Raw genomic sequence first — 19,669 nt, 5'->3', positions numbered from 1 at the left:
AATGCATCACCTAGGCTATATGGCACAGCCTACTGCTACAAACTGTACAGCATGTTACTATGCTGAATACTGTAGGCAACTGAAACACAATGATAAGTATCCACCACCTAGACATATCTAAAACAGACGAGCTACAGTAAAAATAAGGCATAAAAGATGATGTGAGGGCGATCTGGCTGCCATATCTGTCACCCCGTTGATCACCAGGGTTGATTCGGCTGGTCTGGCTGGCTAGGCGAGTTCCTCCCTCACCGCTCCATGTGCGTCCCTCCCGAAGCTGCGCGCTCGGTCGAAGAGGACGACCTTGCCCTAATAGAGGAGGACTGGTCCTTGGTCAAGGGTATACGAGTAGCTGCACTCCCCTGCTAGAACCTCCAAACAAGCTCTCAAGGTCCATTTGTAGGCAAACGTAAGGTAGTCAAGCTTCCAAGACTCCAGACACATCCAAATGAGGCGCTGCACGTGGCAGTCTGCCTTTCTTTAAAAAAAAAAAAAAGGCATAAAAGATAAAAAAGAGTGTGCTGGTACATACCTGTAATTACAGTATTTGGGAAGCTGAGACAAGAGGATTGTAGGTTGAAGGCCAGCCTCAGCAACTTAGGCCCTCAGCAACTTAGCAAGACTGTTTGAAAAAAAAAAAAAAAGGATTGGGGTTGTAACTCAGACATAGAATGGCCCTACTTCAATTCCCAATGCTTCAAAAGATGAAAAAAAAAATAATAAAGATGGTACACCTGTATAGGGACCTTCCATAAACGGAACCTGCAGGACTAGAAGCAGTTCTGGATGACTCAGTGAGTGGTGAGTGAATAGGAGGGCCTAGGACACACTGCGCACTGCTGTCCACCGTATAAACACTACCCTTAGGCTACATGAAGGTGATAAAATTTTTCCTCTAATAATAAAGTAATCTGTTTACTGTAACTATAAACGTCAATCTTTTTGAATTTTTGACTCTTAAAGTATTACTTAGCATAAAACACAAATATTATATAGCTGTATAAAACTACTTTCTTTCTATCCTTCTAAGCATTTTTCCTATTTTTAAAATTTTTATTTTTACTTATTTAACTTTTCTTGCCCCAAAAGAAGACATAAACATACACATTTGCCTATACCTACGCTGGGTCAGGAGCATAATATCACTGCTCCCACCTCCCCACCTAGGCCCACTGGAAAGTATTCAGGGGAATAATAAATACAAGAAATTGCCATGTCCTATGATAACAGTGCCGCCTTCTGGAATACTTCATGAGGGACCTGCCTTAGGCTGTTTTATATGTAATATATGCATTATAGGTAATATATATGTAGAAATAGATGCTAAAATAATTTATAGTACAGTAAATACAGAAAACAGCTGTTTATTATCAAGTATCATATGCAATATGTAATTGTATGTGCCATATAGACTGTTTTTGAAAAATAGGACAATTTAAGAGTTTACCTAGTATACTTTAAAAAACACACAGAGAAAGCTAGGCATGGTAGTGCATGCTCATAATCCAACTACTTGGGAGGCTGAGACAGCAGGATCACAAGTTCGAGGACAGCCTCAGTTATCAGTGAGACTGAATAACTTAGCAAGACTCTGTTTCAAATACAATAAGGCTGAGGGTGTCGGTTGGAGGTAGAATGCCCCTGGGTTCCATCCCTAGTACCACACAAACAACAACAACAACAACAAAACAAAAAAAAACACACAGAGAGTTATATATAGAAGTCATCTTATCCAAGACAGGATGTATATAAGAAATATATTTTTGAGCTGGGCATGGTGGCGCACGCTTGAAATCCCAGCATTCAGGAGGCTGAGACCAGAGGATCGTGGTTCGCGGACAGCCTCAGCTAGTTAGTGAGGTCCTTTGTAACTCAGTGAGACCCGGTTTCAAAATAATAAAAAATAGGGCAGGGGGTGTAGCTCGGAGGTAGAATGCCCCTGGATTCCATCCCCAGACCCGCAAAAAAAAAAAAAAAAAAAAAAAAAAAAAAAATCACATGAAGAATGAGTCACAGATTACAGATTTTATATATAGCACATTACTGAGGTCTAGAAATCTTACCGGGAATGAATAATACATCGCCAGCTTCAAGGGAACATTCATACCTTCTAGCCTTGGAAAAGAGTGGGTACTTAGTTAAGTCTGGGTTATCTATATTCAACACTTCCGATTTAGTACCTGAAAAATTCCAAAAAGGTATAATACAGATTAAGTAAAGTTAGCATTAAAATGTAACCTAAAATATAAATTTGAAAACTAATTCTTTTCTGTTCAATAACTGTATCCATACTGTCAGAACAATGACTATTCTTTTGAAGCCTAAGCCAGTTTTCAATGAGCCACTCTTTAATGATGACCAGATACCCATGTGGTGTAATCAAGATAATCTGAAAGTCTCACTCTTCACATTGCCTGTCACTGAATATGTTATACATTCAATGTGTTCAATACATAACTATGAAATGCCTTAAAATTGGTTTGGTTTCTTTTTCTGTATGAATGAAGCAATTTCTCAAAAGGAGTAACTGAATAGATATTAGAAATATCAACTTAAAAACCCCACATACCTGATAAATATAAATACTGGGCATCTCGAGGACTGAACAGCGTAACACGCTTTTTTCCTGTCACTTGAATTAAGAAGTTATCCATTACCTGAAGACCAATAAGAACTTATGGATAAGCAGCATCAAAAATTCAAATAAAACCAATGACACTCTAAGTAGTTAACCTTACTCTTTCAGATATTTACTCACTTTTAGACAAGATCTTACTTTTTGCCTGGGCTGGCCTCAAGCTTGCAATCCTCTTGCCTCAGGGTCCTGAGTTGCTGAGATTACAAGTACATGCTACTGGGCTCAGCTTAAACCCTCTTCTTTTATAAGACCTGTTGACATTGCCTAAAGCTCTTATAGTAATATTCTAATCAATGCAAGCATTTGTATTCCACATATACCTATTCCTTTACTGAAAATATTTCTGCCTTAAAATGAGAAGGATTGGCTAATGCAAAAATAGGGCACTAGAAACTGCTTCAGCCAAGGCATGTGGTGCATGCTTATAATCCCAGTACTTGGGAGGCTGAGGACTGCAAGTTCCCAGCCAGCCTCAGCAACCTTGTGAGGCCCTCTGAAACTCAGTGAGACCTCATTTCAAAATAAAAAATAAAACAGGGCTAGGAATGCAGCTCAGAGGTAGTGCCTCTGGGTTCAATCCCAAGTACCATATTAAAAGGAAACGATCTGCTCTTTCTCCACCATTAACTGGCAGGACAGTTAAAGTGCTTGAGGCTCCTCTTGATGAATACTTTATTTTACTTATTGGTCAAGGAATAATCTAAGACCAAGATTAGAGAACAGACTGAAAGCATTTAAGTGTTGGGAAACAGGTACGGTGGCAGCCAGTAAAACTCCTAACATATATTGGCTATTGATATATTGATTATCTAATTATTTGTGCAGGGATATAATCTGGCAAGTTTTCTTAATATGCTCTTTAATAGAACAATCTTAACTTTTCCTGTGTATGCAAGGGCATACTTTCTTGGTACTGACAATGAAAAATGTTAAAAGGTAGAGCCATATGATTCTCAGCTAAGGAATTCAGATATACATTAAGCACGATTTATTCATGACTGTTCACAGACTACTACTGCAGCATTTCTCCTTTTAGCACTAACTCTTTACTTATGTAAACCTTAACTCTATAACCAGCTTTCCTGACTTATTTTTAAGAAAAGCTTTATATATTCTATTTTAACTCAAGGTAAAAGGCAAACTGCTTAAAATTTAAAACATAGAATATAGTTAAAAATGTATGAATCACCACATCCTTTTCTCACCATGTAATTCATGTAAAACCTTAAAAAATATGCTAAGATTTCATGTCTGTCTCATTTAATTATAGATTTACTGACTATGCTAAAATCTTCCCAAGAGGTCTTGAAATGAATTATAAAATACATGTATAAAACATAACAGTTTGATTTAGAACTTAAAAATTATTTTATCTTTGGAAACTTAATAAGTATTGCCTTAGTTTCCTGTTTCACCACCTCCCAACACCAAACCATACACAATATTAGCATTTTTAATATTTTAAATACTTGTATATGTACACATATTTAAGCAAATAAAGTTATAAATACCACAGACCATATAATCAACATCAATATTCTACACTTCTTGCTGCCTTACAAATTCAGTAGACATTTGAAGAACTCAGGGATGTAAATCCTAAGACCTTTGATACCTTCAAATTCTTTCAACTGCAAAGTCTTCCATAAGCTCCTGCCTTTCTCCTCCATAACATAACTGGATGGCCAGTCACGTGTGCCCATTATACACCTTCACACGAGATTCACAACACTTTTCACTAACTCTCCACACGCCCACTTTATCAATGATAGTTGTTTCACACACACACATACCCCCCAAAACAACAAAAATCCCCAACATATTATATATAATGATAAATCAAGAACAAAACCATAGGATTCACTCCTATATCTTACAGAGTACCTATTTCAAACTCAATGTTTCAGTAAATTACACTGCTAAAAGGTCCTTAAGACAGCTTATAAAAATTTGAAACTACAAATATTATATCTACAAATGCCAAATGTTTTCTGTAGCTTTAGATTTCTCATTTATGTAACATACATCATAGTGAGTCCAAAGCTGTAATCCAGGTGAACTAATGCGAAAAACACTGGAAAAGAACTGCTCTTCTTTGAAGAATTTTGGAAACTTAATATCTCCTTCCAATAAAGGAAACTGCTTTCTGATATCGGCAACATCCTGCATTGATAGAAATATAAAAATAAGAAATACTAGGTAAAAAATAATATCTGGAAAGAATTTTACCAATAAATACAAAAACATTGCTTATTTTATCTAAGGCTGCCAATGTGATATTAAGGAAGATTACATGATATTTAGTGCTTTAAAATACTGTGATGTGACTGTCAACACATGATCTTACAAATAAGGGAATAACAGACTGTAATAAGATTATAGATTCAAGAATATCACAATTATTACACTAAAAATGTCATTAATACAACAGATCTTTCTACTTTAAGCAAGATTTATACAACTGTTAATCTAATGTGGCCCTATTTATTTGACTACATGTCAAAGCTTAGATGATGAAGTATTCAGGCTTTTTACAATTATTTTGTATTATATTGTATTTTATTAGCTGAATCACCATGCATAAAATATTCACTGGGAGAGATTTCTTATGGCTTTAAACTCTAAGATTGTGTGGTCCAACCTGAGAACTAAGTAACCAACTTTTAATAATTTTATGCTTATTCAGGGGCACAAATCACTGAGAAAAGGATAAAACATTACACATCAGCCAATAAGTGTGAAAATCACAATCAATAACATACATACATATATTTAGGTTTTAAGCAATTGTTTTAAATCTTTATTACCTTTCTAGGATCTTCTCCGAGTGACCGTAAATAGTATTTTTCATCCTTAAACATCCCAAAGAAAAATAAATCAGCATCCATTTAAAAGAATTAGGAAGTGAAGAAAGAAAACAAGTCTTAAAACCTGACCCAGTTAAATATTTTTCTAAATAAGTTCAATTATCTTACACTAATGCTCTCCGGTGGCCATATGAAGAAATGTCTTTCTATGTTTCTACTCATAATGCCTAAATCCACAAAACATTAAGTACAATAAATTCTAAAGGCAAGGAACACACACCATACCTAAAACCATACTGATTAATTTAGACTTCATACTCCAATTATTAAAACTCTTAAAATAGTATCTTAACACTTAGAGTACTCTCATTTGTATAGACATGAGACCGCAAATATTGCTGAGGGCAAACAGCAAACTTGATACTACAAATGTAAAATAAGAGATAAAATACCTTATGCTTTTATAGTTTTCAAAATATCTGGAACACTGCTTTTTGTCAAGGTAAGCCTATCCCTGACAATATAAATTTGCAAGCTAAATCCTTAAGTCAGCTTATGTATGAATTAGAAATACGTCATACTAGTAAACTTAAATGGTAAACTTGCCTAGTATGCACGAGGCCATAGGTTTGATTCCCAGCATGACAAAAAAAAAGAAGAAAAAAAGACAACAAAAGAAATGTTATTCACCATTACCTACATTTCTTCTATGAGTATTAAAGAACTAAAATATATCAGGTTAAATTCAGGAGCAATCCAATTCAGAAATTGGGCAATCAAATTCAGTCTATACTGAAGCCAGTAGAGACTTTTACAACACAAACTTCAAAATATCTCCTATTTTATAAATCTATGAATTGAACGCTCAGATTCACTTGTTTTGGTATTAGTACCATTATCAGACTGGTTCCATAAATTTATTACTGGCTAAATAGGTTTAAATACAGCCGGGCGTGGTGGCGTACATTTGTAATCCCTGTGCTTGGGAGGCGGAGACAGGAGGATTGCGCAGGTTTGAAGCCAGCCTCATTGGCTTAGGAGACCCTGTTTCCAAATAAAATATAAAATAGGTCTGGGAGTGTAGCCCAGAGGTAGGTTTCCATCCCCAGTACCACCAATAAATAAATAAATGAATAAATAAATAAATAAATAAATAAATAGGTTTAAATGTATAGTCTTCAAAATTCTAAGAGCTCACTATCAGTCTACTGTTTCGGGGTTTAAAAAATAAACTCATGTAGCAAATAGAGATGCACCGGTCAGATTCGCCTTCAAGAAAGAAGGTATGGCTTACTTGTAAGGAGTGTTACTACTTAAGCCTGCCAGCTGTAACCTTCATATTGGCCTAGAATTTGAACCAACATCATATTCTTAGGACAGCCCCAACCAGTGGCTGAGGAAGATGGTAAAAGCAGGGCTCCTCTGACAGGCAGTCCTGGCTCAGGTACTCACAGCCGTCCAGGCCGCCATCAGATCTGTATCTGATGGCTTCCTCTACCCTGTCCTGGTTCTCACCTTTCCTTTTACAGCCTACTCTCCAATGCACTCTGAATTTCATCTCAACGTCAGCTTTCCATAGGACTGAACTGAAAGGCCAGATTCATCTTGTTTATAGACTTTGCATAATTTTCAGACTTATCCCGGTATCTTTTTTGTTTTTTCTCCTTCACATTCATGGCTATTTAAATCAGTGCCACTTGTTACCCTCAGATGGGAAGGTACCAAAGGGCAACTGAACACCATGTTCTAAGCACGGCTATAAAGTTAAAAGACAGTTCTCATACAGCTAATGGAGTCAGGTTTAAAAAACATCTGGCCACAATACAGAATCAGAGACCTCCAGGGTTTGTAGGAATAGTGGTGTTGGTCTAGTATAATCAACTATCAAGAACTGAAAATGCAGCACAAACTTTAGCTTAAACTGCCCAGCCCAAACAGCTCTTATGCAGACAGCAGCTTTTGAGCCAAAGCTTAAAAAACAGTTTATGAAATGTGCTTGAAGTAGAACAGTGAATTTTAAAAACATATACTTCAATGCCTTATTTCAAGGTATTTAAGCAGAATTATTTAGACTATAACATATACAAGAATTCTGACTCAATCTGAACAAATGCTATATACACAAAATAATGCTGACAATAACTAAAATAAAATATGAAACAGTCTAACACTAAGACATAAAAATAAAGTTCTTCACTACTTTCTGAATTTGACATATTTAAACCAAAGCAATTTCAGAGGAAGTCATAGAAATAGCAAACAGTCGTTTACTTGTGTCAGGCACACTGCTAAACACATTTTATTTAATTCCCATGAAACAGGTACTACTGTCTCCATTTTATATATGAATATATTTAAACACAGAAATATAATATAACCAAAATTTAAGAAATAATAAATGGCAGAGGTAGGGTCCATAGTATATTCAACCAAATGTTAATAACTATTAGAGGCTATAGCTCTTGTATATCTTTTATAAGAAAATCATTTAGCATATAAGTATTAATGCGTTCTACAAAATGTTAACAGTAATTACCTCTGAAATAAAGAATTCATCATGCTTTTCTTCAGCTGCCCTCTGGATCAACTTGTCAAAAGGTAAAGTTCTGAAGCAAACACAAAAGAACCCTTACTCAATAACAGAGCTGCTAGTAATAACATAATCACTGCAGTCTGGCTGCATCTATAGTGTGGTTGTTTTTGGTGGTACTGGGGGTGGAACCCAGAGGCTTTCTACCTCCGGGCTACACTCCCAGACCTATTTTATACTTTATTTGGAAACAGGGTCTCACTAAGTTGCTGAGAGCCTCACTAAGTAGCTGAGGCTGGCTTCGAACCTGCGCGATCCTCCTGTCTCAGCCTCCCAAGTGCTGGGATTACAAGCATGTACCACACCTGGCTTTGCATCTATAGTTTTTATTATGACTTATTATGTGCAATTCCAAATTTTAAAAATTCATTTAGCATTATGTATATTTGACCTAAGTTATTTGGGAAATTTTAGAATTAAAGACTTTAAAATATAGTACTAACAGATCTTTATAGGTCAATATCCTTCTATCCCAAGTTACTGAAAGAAAAATGTTCATATGGTAACTGATTACATTTGGAAACACAAAAGCTTTCAGGCTCTGACTACTACCTGATTCCAAGTGTCATAGCAAAGCACAATCTTGTGATGGGTGAGACAAACTCACTAGTGATGCTTTGGAAGAGATAGTAGGTGAATGTTCCAGTGAGACACACCACTCTCTCCAGTATTCCCGACTTTTGGTGCCATCACAGAACACACTCCAGCATTCCAGTACTACTTCTCTTGCCCTCCAGGACCACCCTCTGTCATTTTAATGATTCTGTGGAATAGCTCAAGAATTCCAGTGAAATTACTAATTTCTACTCTACTTTGAAATTCTGCCCCAAAGCCTATTTCTTTCTACCCAGGAAAACAGGGCTAGACATTTTAAGAACAAAGTGTGTTTCCTTTACACCATACTCTCGAACCTTGAAAAGAAAGAAGGCTATCTTTTCTCCAGGTCCCATCTCATCCCCTCAAATTTCTAGAATCAAAGTCCTGCCCAATATGTGAAGATAATACCATATTAATAAAAAAAAAAATGATGCTCTCAAATGCCTGTTATCTGCTCCCTCACTGCCTCCAAACCTCTGGTTAAGATTTGTGATCTTTTCGGTTTTATTACCAAATATCTTCCCACTTAAAATCAGTAAGGGGGAGATGAGGAGAAAGAGTTAACACAACTGTTCATCTCTATGAGAAGGCAACCTTGGGCTGGCTTAGTTTTTTCTGGCACTACTTTGCCAGAAATATGCTAGGTAAATGAGAAATGTCGGCTGTGATACCATGCAACACTGCTTACTGTAAAAGCAAACCCTTGATCAGTGAACTATGTCTGCGATAGAAGATCTGCATGAATGGACTAAAAATACTTGTTGGGAAGAAGAACATATGCCTTTCCTGAATGCAGTACACCTCAAAACTGCATTATGTCCCTTGGATGAACCTAGACCTCTACACGGGCTATTTAAGCTATTAGTTTCTGGGGACTGATTACCTAAGTGAAGGTATTTCAGTACCACCTCCATAGTTTTGTTTCCCACACCTAAGCTCACACTTGGTGAGCCAAGAAATGGCCCCTAGATTCACATAATGTCGCCCATCAATGCTGTCTTGCTGAAGTGCTGATTCATGCCTTGTATTCCTCTAAAGAACTAAATGAGTCTGATATCATATTAAGAGTACTGTGTGGACATCAATGTAAACTAGAGGCTACTGCTGGTAATTATGCAGCTTGAGCACTGCACAAGAGAAAAGAAGAGCCAACTACTTCCTCATATCAATGTAAGGTACTGTGTCTACTATTATAATTTCAACCAATTATATCAACAAATTCACTCGGCATCCTCCTATTCAATGTCTTCCATCTCAGGCCTCAACATATATATCTGTTCATTTCTACCAAAGCATCTCTGAAGCGTTTGGGCCACTGAAGAAGTTCATTTGGCCCATAGCTATCTTGTAATTGATGTAGTTGCCTAGACTTAGTTTTCTTACTAGGAAGAACATAGAGGGGGAAAAAAAGGTGTTTAAAGATCTTTACAGTAACAGGACAAAATGGTGATCCTCTAAGAAGAAAGTAGCTCAATCCGACCGGGCATGGTGGTGCACGCTTGTAATCCCCGCTCTTGGGAGGTAGAGACAAGAGGATCGAGCTGGTTCAGAGCCAGCCTCACTGGCTTAAGAGACTGTTTCCAAATAAAAAATATAAAAAAAAGGTCTGGGAGTGTAGCTCAGAGGTAGAAGGGCTCCCAGAAACCCCAGTACCCCCCCCCCCAAAAAAAGTAAGTAGCTCAATCCAAAGAAGCAGAAATGGGTGCTGCTAGCAACCTTCTCCCTTAGTAGCAGAAACTGTTAAAGTTTCTGTTAAGCATCTCCCCCAAGGGTAGGGGTGAGAACGAGGCATATAAACTGAGAAGTTCCTTGGTTTTAATATATCTTATGCAAGTTCCAAACAGACAGCTATCTATTACAGTGCCATTTGTCTACACTAGCATACAGACCAGGAAAGGGAGGCAGTATCCAAGAGGGATTATCAAGGACTCTGTAGACAGGCAAATTTGAATACATATCCTGGGTTCTAACAGGTTGATCTACATGATCCGAGATAAGTTGCTTAATATTTTTAAACCAGACTTCCGGGAAGATGGCGATGGAGAAAAGCGGGGCTTACGAGCCCAGCTAACAACCAATCTCAATTACCACAAAATCAGCACCTTACATAGCCAGAAAACACCATTAGCAGAGAAACAAGAAATGTAATTAATTACAAGGGACAGAGAAAAAGAGGGCTGGAAAAACGAGACACCAGAAAGAAATCAGACTGCAGTGCTGTGGCCAGAGCTGCGGCGTGGAGCGCCGGGCGCCATCTTCCCTTGCAGCACCAGGCCCCAGAGAGGAGGGGGACTCAGAACAGAGCTCAGAACCAGAGAGGAGATACGCCGGCCTCACACCCGAGGACGCAGCAGCAGCGCCTTACTGCCGGCGGCAGCGGCGAATTCACAGGACGGCTTCAGACCAACGCACTCAACAGCCCACCAGGCTCCAGATAGGCGCAGCGGACAGCGAGCCGAGGTGAGCCACTGAGGATCAGCCGGGAGGAATTCGGCAGATTTCTCAGCGCAGGGAGCATCTAAAGCTCCCAGGGATTGGGCTCAGCACACCCTGCAGGGACTCAGAGCGGAGCTCAAAACCAGAGAAGAAATACACCAGAACCTGATAAAACAGAAATTCAGAGATTTCTAGAAGATCAAATCAGGAAAATAACTGTAGAAATAATAGTGGTGTTTCGAAAAGAACTCAGAGAGAACCAAAAAGAGATAAAGGATGCAATTAATGAAGTAAAGGCCTCAATTCAAAGTACAAACAACCGATTAGACCACATGGAGAATAGAATCTCGCTCTTAGAAGATGAGCACTCCAAAAATGAATGCATAGTTTCTAGTTTAGAAAAAAATATCCAACAGCAGGAATCTGACATTGAAGAAATATGGGCCCATTTTAAGAGAGCTAACCTAAGAATAATTGGAATAGAGGAGGGAAAAGAAAGTGAAACCAAAGGGATCAACAATCTCTTCAAGGAAGTAATAGCAGAAAATTTTGCAAACATAGAGCAAAAGGTCAATACACAGGTCCAGGAAACTTATAGAACTCCCTTTAGACAGGATTGGAGAAGAGGATCCCCACGCCACATAATTGTCAAAATGACCAATGTGGAAGCCAAGCAGAGAATCTTAAAGACAACAAAAACAAAGGGCCAAGTGACATTCAGAGGCAAACCAATTAGAATCACTCCAGACTTCCCAAACCAAGTCATGAGAGCCAGAAGGGCTTGGAGTAACATATTCCCAATTCTGAAAGAAAACAACTTCCAGCCAAAAATTTCCTACCCAGCAAAACTTTCTATCAAATTAGATGGAGAAATAAGAAGCTTCCATGACAAACAGAAACTGAAGGAATTTATGTCTTCAAAACCAGCACTAGAGAAAATACTCAAAGAGATTAACTACAAAGAAGAAATAGGTAACACACTCCAGAACTAGAGAAACAAGATTTTCCATCCAACAGACAACTAAGATTGGTTATCTGTGGAGATTCATTATTTATGTTAGTCTTTTACCTATCTCTAAAGGGTATTGTTTGCCTTTATTGTTGTTAATTTTTAGGATTTCTAGTTGGAATATTAATATACCTTCAGATATAGCATTTGTGAAATATTTTATCCCATTCTATTAGTAACTGTTAACTCTGTTTACATTGTCTTTGGATATACAATATTTTTTAGGGAGTTTGTATACTCTTCTGTTGCCTATGCCATTGAAATCATATCCAAGAAATCACTGCCAATTTCAATGTTGTGGGGTTTTATGAACCAGATTTTCTTCTAAAAGTTTATAGTCTTAAGATTTATATTTAGGTCTTTTATCTATTTTGAGTTAATACTTGTATATGGTGTTAGGTAAGGGTCCAATTTTATTCTTTTTCATGTAATTATTATTTTTCAACAATATTTAGTTAAAAGATTATTATTTCCTCCACCAAATGTTTGTGGAAACCTTGTCAAAAATAACTTGACAATATATGAAAGAATTTATCTCTAGGCTTTTATTTAACTCCAATGGTTTATATATCTGCCTTTAGAATAGTACTACACTGTTTCAATTATTGTAGCTTTATATGGTTTGAAATCAGAAAATATACATCTTCTAGCTTTTTTCTTTTTCGAAATCGTTTTGGGTATCTAGAGTCCATATTCCATATTAGGATAGATTTTTTTTCAGAAAAATAAATAAATAAATGTATGATAGTTTCACCTAAAAAAACAAAAAGAAAAAAATATCCTCTGGTAAGAAAGAAAGCAAAAGGAAATGTTGAAATGTTATCTTTAAGTCATCAAAAGCTTGGTATCAGACAAATGAAACTGTTCTGTGAGATTATCATTGTTAATTTTGGATAAAGTGCTATAATACTAGATGTCAACCACTAAGCCAAGCATAGGAAGGAGGGATGGGGAGGGAACGGGGTGGGGATTGAGTAGGGGCTAACTGGGCGATGCGTGCATGTATGTCTACAAAAGTATTTTTTTATCCCATTATGATGTATGAATACAGTGCACCAATAAAAAAAAATTTAAACCTTTCTTCTCCTTTGTAAAATCATTACAAACAATATTTACCTTATAAATTTCTTTGTAGTTTAAATGAGAAATATAATCTAGAACATTTGGCACAGTACCTGATATTCAATAAATGCTGAATAAGGGAACAATACTGGAATTAGCAACAATGATAATCCACCCTTTAGCAGCATGCAAGTAGTCAAGAAGGAAGGTAGTCTTCAGTGCCTAATTCCCCAATATGGAAAGGTTACTTTACAAAATTAGGATCAAGATTGGTGAAAGGATAATAAACAGTAGAAGTAGAAAGCAAAACTTATATGACATTTAGATTCTCTCCTTTTTTAAATTAAATCTACAACCAGAAGATATCAACAATATCCTTTTACCATAGAAGGTTCTCTTGTAAATAGTATCCTGACTCTGAGAAGAATTGTGAGAGCTTCCAAGAAGAAAACACTAGAGGTTAATACTTATTAGTGCATTGATCTTCAGATGTTTCATCAAGGAGAAAAGCATCCTCAAACAAAGTGATGAAAACAATCTATGTGTCTGTAGGATTTCTATTTCTAATCTCTTCTGCCTTATGCCTCTCTTCTTTCCTACCTAATAAGTACTTAAAAAAAATTAACCTATTTTTTTCTTGAACTAAAACAATAATCTTGCAACATTAGTAGCTCCAGTAAAAGGCTTTGAGGAAGCTGGGATAGAAACTAAGTACATAATGTATGTACCTCAAAACAAGTTTTGAAAAGATTAAGAGGACAAAATATCAAGGCAATTCAAGATGAAATTTCAATACTCATTTATTATGGCTCTGGAAAATAAACATCATTAACTGCAGGCTGAAAAAATAGTCATCATTCCAGCACTTTCTTCCACTCTCCTGATTTAATAAAAAGTGAAAAATTTGTACACTTACAAAAGTTTACAGCAATTAAATCAAATTTGTGGCCTAGTAAAAACCAAAACTACAATGGTGAATATTCAAAGGATCAAAAATAGAGAAAAGCATTGGCAGCTACTATAAGAGCCTGAAAAACTCTAATGAGGGTGAAATGGCCCTGGACATTAGAAACTCTGTTTAACTCATCTCTAAACTGAAGCCTTTTATGAACTACATGGTTTTTCAGTAGATTTAATTTGCTGAGAACTGCACATGCTCAGAATATGAAAGTTGTTTAACATTTTTAATGACTCTCATTTGAATAAATAGCCTGTGACATCTGAGAGAAGGACAACATTGGAAGCTTTCAAGTTTAGATGTTCAGAAACTTTTGATTATTTACTTCTGGGGAGGCAGTATTGGGAAATGAACCCAAAGGCTCACTCAGGCTAGGCAAGTACTCTACCACTGAGCTACATCCCCAGCCTTAAAAGAGACTGCACAGCATGACAACCATGAAAGAAATCAAGGTATTTAAGGTCATTTCATCAAAAGAGAAAATTAAATACAATTTTTAAAAAAAGTTATTCAAGTTGATAAAAGATTATGTGAAAAAGAACTTATCCTACTTTTAGAGAAGGCAGAAAAAGAAATATGAGCCTTTTAGAAAATTTCCTGCTAGACAAGTTACTAATGTGGTAGGATAAGTCAATTAATCATGCCTTGAATGAATATAGCACACCCAACCTTAGGTATAATTTAATTCTAGTTACAGAAATTTGATCTTTCATGCTCCAAAAGGTACTGGATATACACCTTAACAAATAGTTTTTAAAAATGTCTCTGTATAAGTATCTAAACTTAGAATTGAACCCAGCAGCATTCTACTGCTAAGCTACACCCCCAGCCTTATTTTATTTTGAAACATGGTCTAAGTCACTGAGGGTGATACTAAATTGTTGAGGCTACCTCAAGTCTGAGATCCCAGTGTCAGTCTCCCAAGTATTGGGATTACAGACATGTGCCACCACACCTGGCTTGAATTCCTGTCTTTTAAAAGCTATTCCTTAAAACAAAAGTCAGTAAGCTATTCTATGATTGCATAAGACTAACCAAAAGATGGAATGCCATATGGTCTTTGTATACTAATACAAAATTGTTTTAAAAGTCTTAAAAAAAATTTGTATCCCCAGAGTAACCTCAGAAGAAAATACCTATATACAAAGTTCTTACTAATGAAGTCCATTTGTGCAACTGCAGCAACATGAATTTTTACTTCTTTTTTCCCTCCAATTTGGCTTAGGTAGTCCACTGTCCATTTGCTTGTACAAGACCCCAAATCAATTCCTTCCAACACAAGAGGTTTTCTCTGTAAGTGGGAAAGAAATGCAGAAAAAAATTTTTTTTTAATTGTGAAAACCAACAATAAATTAGGAGCTGTATTTGGTAACAGAGGTTTAGGCTTTGATTCTTGATCCCAAGATGCTTAGACTCAAAACTTTTGACAATTCATTCTGAAATGCTCCATAATCTCTAAAACTCAAGTGTAAGTCCTAGGACCATAGAACTTCTCTTATGCAAACATAACTATTAAATTATACTTCACACTGACATAACACTATTATCTAATCCACAGTCCATATTCAGATTTTGCTAGTTATCCCAATAATTTAATTAACTTATTTCTTTTCTGGGCCCAAATTTATTCTGAGATGCCACACTGCATTCAGTTGCCAGTCTCTTTTAACCTGAAACTGTTCTTCAACTTTTGTCTTCCATGATCCTGACATTTTTGAAGCATATTGCCTAGTTTTGGGTTATTCACCCTTCAGTTTGGGCTTATTTGAAGTTTCTTGATTAGATTCAGGTTATGCATTTTGGAAAATAAATGTTCTGGTCCTCCCAGGGCACCATATCAGCTAACATTTGTGATGTTAACTTTGATTAACTGATAAATCCTGCCTAAATCATGAGTGCAAAAATGTATTTTAACTCTATCATTTATTCTACAATTAACATTCTAATGTAAAAAAATAAACTAGTTACAACTTCTCCATTTATTCTGTGCATAAAAATCTATTCATGCAATTTTGATGCTCAATTATCTCAGATTTAACCAGTAGAACCCCTTCAAGCTGGTTCTTGTGCCTTTTAATAACCTAATCTTGTCATTACTCCATGGCAAAATAACATAATCCATGATCCTCTCATACTTCCTCTTGCCCAGCCCTGCAATCAGTTGTTTAAAAAAACAAGTTTCTGTTAAGTGGAGAATGTTTACCCCATTTTGTCCCATTGCCCTAGATATGGAACACAAATTAATATATGTGCTGCTGAAGCAAGCATGAGGAATACCAACTAAAAACTTAAAAATAGCATGACACAATTATATAGTGTATAATTAAGACTATAATAAGAGCATAATTATTTTAATTAACATTATTTACTATATATAACCTCTAGACTATGATTTCCAACCTCGTTTAATGTATCGGTGTCAATTTCATTGGACTATCCACAGAATTAAAACTTGAGACTTAATGGGTTAATGGGGTATTATAACTTTGCCTTCTCAGTGGAAAAAAGTGAAAAATACGTGGTATATATATACCCTCAAATACATACCCCTCCACATATGTATATAAGTACTTCTATAAGTACTATTTTCACACACATATCTAATGCATTCATGTATGCATTATACATATTTCAAGGTTAATTCTAGTCATTATGGTTTACATATTTGTATCTATAGTCCCCAATAATGAGAAATCTAATTCCTATCATCCTCAATGTTTAATTATTTGCAAAATCCCAGAGAAAACACTTTCTAACTGGGCATAGTGGTGTACACTTGTAAACCCAGATTTGGGAGGCTGAGACAGGAGGATAGCAGGTTTTTTTTGTTGTTGTTGTTGTTTGGTGGTTTTTTTTAGTTTTTTTTTGTTTGTTTTTTGGTGGTACTGGGGTTCCTGGAAGTTCTTCTCTCTCCAGGCTACACTCCCAGACCTATTTTATACTTTTTTTTTTTTTTTTGAAACAGGGTCTCTTAAGCCAGCACAGCTGGCTTCAAACGTACACGATCCTCCTGTCTCCACCTCCCAAGCACGGGGATTACAAGTGTGCACCTCCCAACCCAGCAGATAGCAGGTTTTAAACTTAGTGAGACCTGTTTCCAAATAAGAAATAAAACTGGGCTGGGGGTTTAGCTCAGATGTAGAACACCTCTGGGCTCAATCCCCAGTGCCACACACACACAAACACACAAACACACAAATAAATTGCTAGGTCATACCACTGTTAAAAAAAAAAAAAAAGTCTACTAACTAGAATTCAGTTTTCAGCTCTCTTTACCTTTAGACTGATAATATATAAGTACTGTATTTTTTAAAAAGTCAGTTACTTCTCCCTCTTTCTCTTAGATAGATTCATTTGTTACCCTACCCTCTCTTGGTATTAAGGATTGAACCCAGGGACACTCTACCTATGGCTAGACCTCTCAGCCCCTTAAAAAAAAAAAAAAAAAAAAAAAAAAAAAAAAACTCTGAAATAGAGTCTCCCTAAATTGCTGATACTGGCTTTGAGCCTTTGATTCTCTGGTCTGAGGCTCCCAGTACTGGAATTTCCAGTGTAAACTACCATGCCCAGATCATTTGTTATTTGTTGACTACTTTAGGGTTTTGTTTCTCTTTTTTAAAAAAATAATTCTTCATCCTCATTAATAACATGTGATGCCAGGTGTGGTGGCGCACACTTGCAATCCCCGTGCCTGGGAGGCGGAGACAGGAGAATCACATAGGTTCGAAGCCAGTCTCACTGGCTTAAGAGACCCTGTTTCCAAATAAATAAAAAATATAAAATAGGTCTGGGAGTGTAGCCTGGAGATAAAAGGGTTTTCAGGAACCCCAGTACCACCAAAAGCAAACAAACAAACAAATAAAAAACAGTGTTTCTCTAAAGTCAAAACTATCGGAAAAGCTCAGTCACTTTATACTTACACCTCATACACACCCCTTAAGAAATATTTTCTTTCCTTCTTTCTCTTTCTTTCTTACTTATTTACTTACTTACTTACTGAACCCAGGGGCATTCTACCTCTGAGGTACACCCCCAACCCTATTTTATTTGTCTTTCTGTTTTGAAATAGGGTCTAATTTACTGAGGGCCTTGCTAAGTTGCTGAGGCTGGCCTCAAACCTGTGATTCTGTTGTCTCAGCCTCCCAAATCCTGGGATTAGAGATGTGTACCACCACACTCAGTTCATTAATGTTTTTCTTTCCTTTTCATACTGGGGACAGAACCCAGGGGCATTTTATCTCAGATCTATACCCTCGGCCTCAGCGCTACCTTAGTTTATGTTTTGAAACTAGGTCCCACTAAGTTGCTGAGGCTGGCGTTGAATCTGGGATCCTCAGATCAGTCTCTAAAATACTGCGATTACAAATTACATCACACAAGCACCTGGCGTGGTGGCACATGCTTGTAATCCCCGAGCTTGGGAGGTGGAGAGAGGAGGATCCCGCAGGTTTGAAGCTACCCGCGCTGGCTTAAGAGATCCTGTTTCAAAATATAAAATAGGTCTAAGAGTGTAGCCCAGAGGTAGAAGGGCTTCCAGGAACCCCAGTACCCCCCCCCCCCACACACACACACATTACACCACGGCCAAACCATTAATTATTTTCTTACTTTTTTGAGGAGTGGTGTTGGTGGTGGTAACTCAAGGCAGAACCCAGGGGCACTCTAAGGCCTCCAATAATGGCACTACAATCCAATTAGTTAAAATCCACTATCAGTGGGAATTTTCTCCGGGGATTTCCATTGCTTTCCCTGTAGTCTCAATGGAGTGAAATATTGCACCTTCAAATCTAGTAACTCAGTATAAACTGACAAATGCTCTTGGCACTAACAAGGAAGCCGCGAGTCCTGCCCTAAACTTCAGGAAACCCAGCAAAAGATGGGCACGCAAGGCAAGAGAAACGGCCGACTTTGTGTGGGGAAGGGGTGTTACTGGGGATTGAACCCAGGGGCACTCTGCCACTGAGCTACACCCCTCCGGGGTGTATTTTTTTTTTTTTAAACAGGGTCTTGCTAAGTTGACGGGGCTGGCATTGAACTTGTGATCCTCGGGTCTCAGCTTTCCAAGTACTAATATTACAGGCGTCCGCCAACCACAGCTGGCCAGACGTCTTTTTCACAGGGCTCTCTCCAAAGCCGCTCTTCTCTAGGGGTCAGGCAAAATGCCTCTCGCACTCACATCTCCACTGCCATCCCGCTCTCCAGAACCGCGCACCTGCTTTCGCCGGTATTTTTAATACTGGAGCCAGGCGACACGCCGCGGGAGCCCTCTGCCTTGGAAGGGCCCCCAGCATTTGCGGCTGCAGCAGCCGCCTCTCCCCAGCCGCCCAGACCCGGGTCCCCGCGCTCCCCGCCGTCCGGGCCGTCCGGGCCTCACCTGTGGGTAGAGGTGCTGCAGGAACTGCTCCCGCGATACGCCCTGGAGCCGGGGAACCGCGAGGCGCTGCCCGGCCATGGTCGCTCTCGCTAGCCTTCTTCCGGGGCCTTGGAACTTTGGCTGCAATGCGTCCGTCCGCTTTGTGATCCTCTCGGAAACACGACCCGAGGAGAAAAGGTCCGCGAGGCCGGCGAGCGG

General features: G+C 37.7%; 1 protein-coding gene across 2 annotated transcripts in view; it reads right to left on the bottom strand.

Moving 5' to 3' along the window:
• Positions 1–19,549, bottom strand: part of TYW5 (tRNA-yW synthesizing protein 5) — a gene marked incomplete at both ends in the record, with an annotated part of 29,874 nt that extends 10,325 nt beyond the window's left edge. Inside the window, 7 exons of one of the 2 annotated variants that reach the window (XM_080690248.1) lie at positions 2,064–2,180; positions 2,570–2,657; positions 4,664–4,801; positions 5,446–5,490; positions 7,982–8,051; positions 15,234–15,388; positions 19,472–19,549. In XM_080690248.1, the coding sequence (XP_080546374.1) occupies positions 2,064–2,180; positions 2,570–2,657; positions 4,664–4,801; positions 5,446–5,490; positions 7,982–8,051; positions 15,234–15,388; positions 19,472–19,549 (691 nt within the window). Of the gene's footprint in view, positions 1–2,063; positions 2,181–2,569; positions 2,658–4,663; positions 4,802–5,445; positions 5,491–7,981; positions 8,074–15,233; positions 15,389–19,471 lie in introns of both variants that reach the window. The other variant, XM_080690247.1, reaches the window with a different exon arrangement.
• Between the last annotated feature and the right edge of the window lie 120 nt (positions 19,550–19,669).

The sequence above is a fragment of the Muscardinus avellanarius genome (genome assembly GCF_963383645.1).
Source record: "Muscardinus avellanarius genome assembly, chromosome: 2".
NCBI lineage: Eukaryota > Metazoa > Chordata > Mammalia > Rodentia > Gliridae > Muscardinus > Muscardinus avellanarius.
This window is presented reverse-complemented; position numbering and strand designations above follow the sequence as displayed.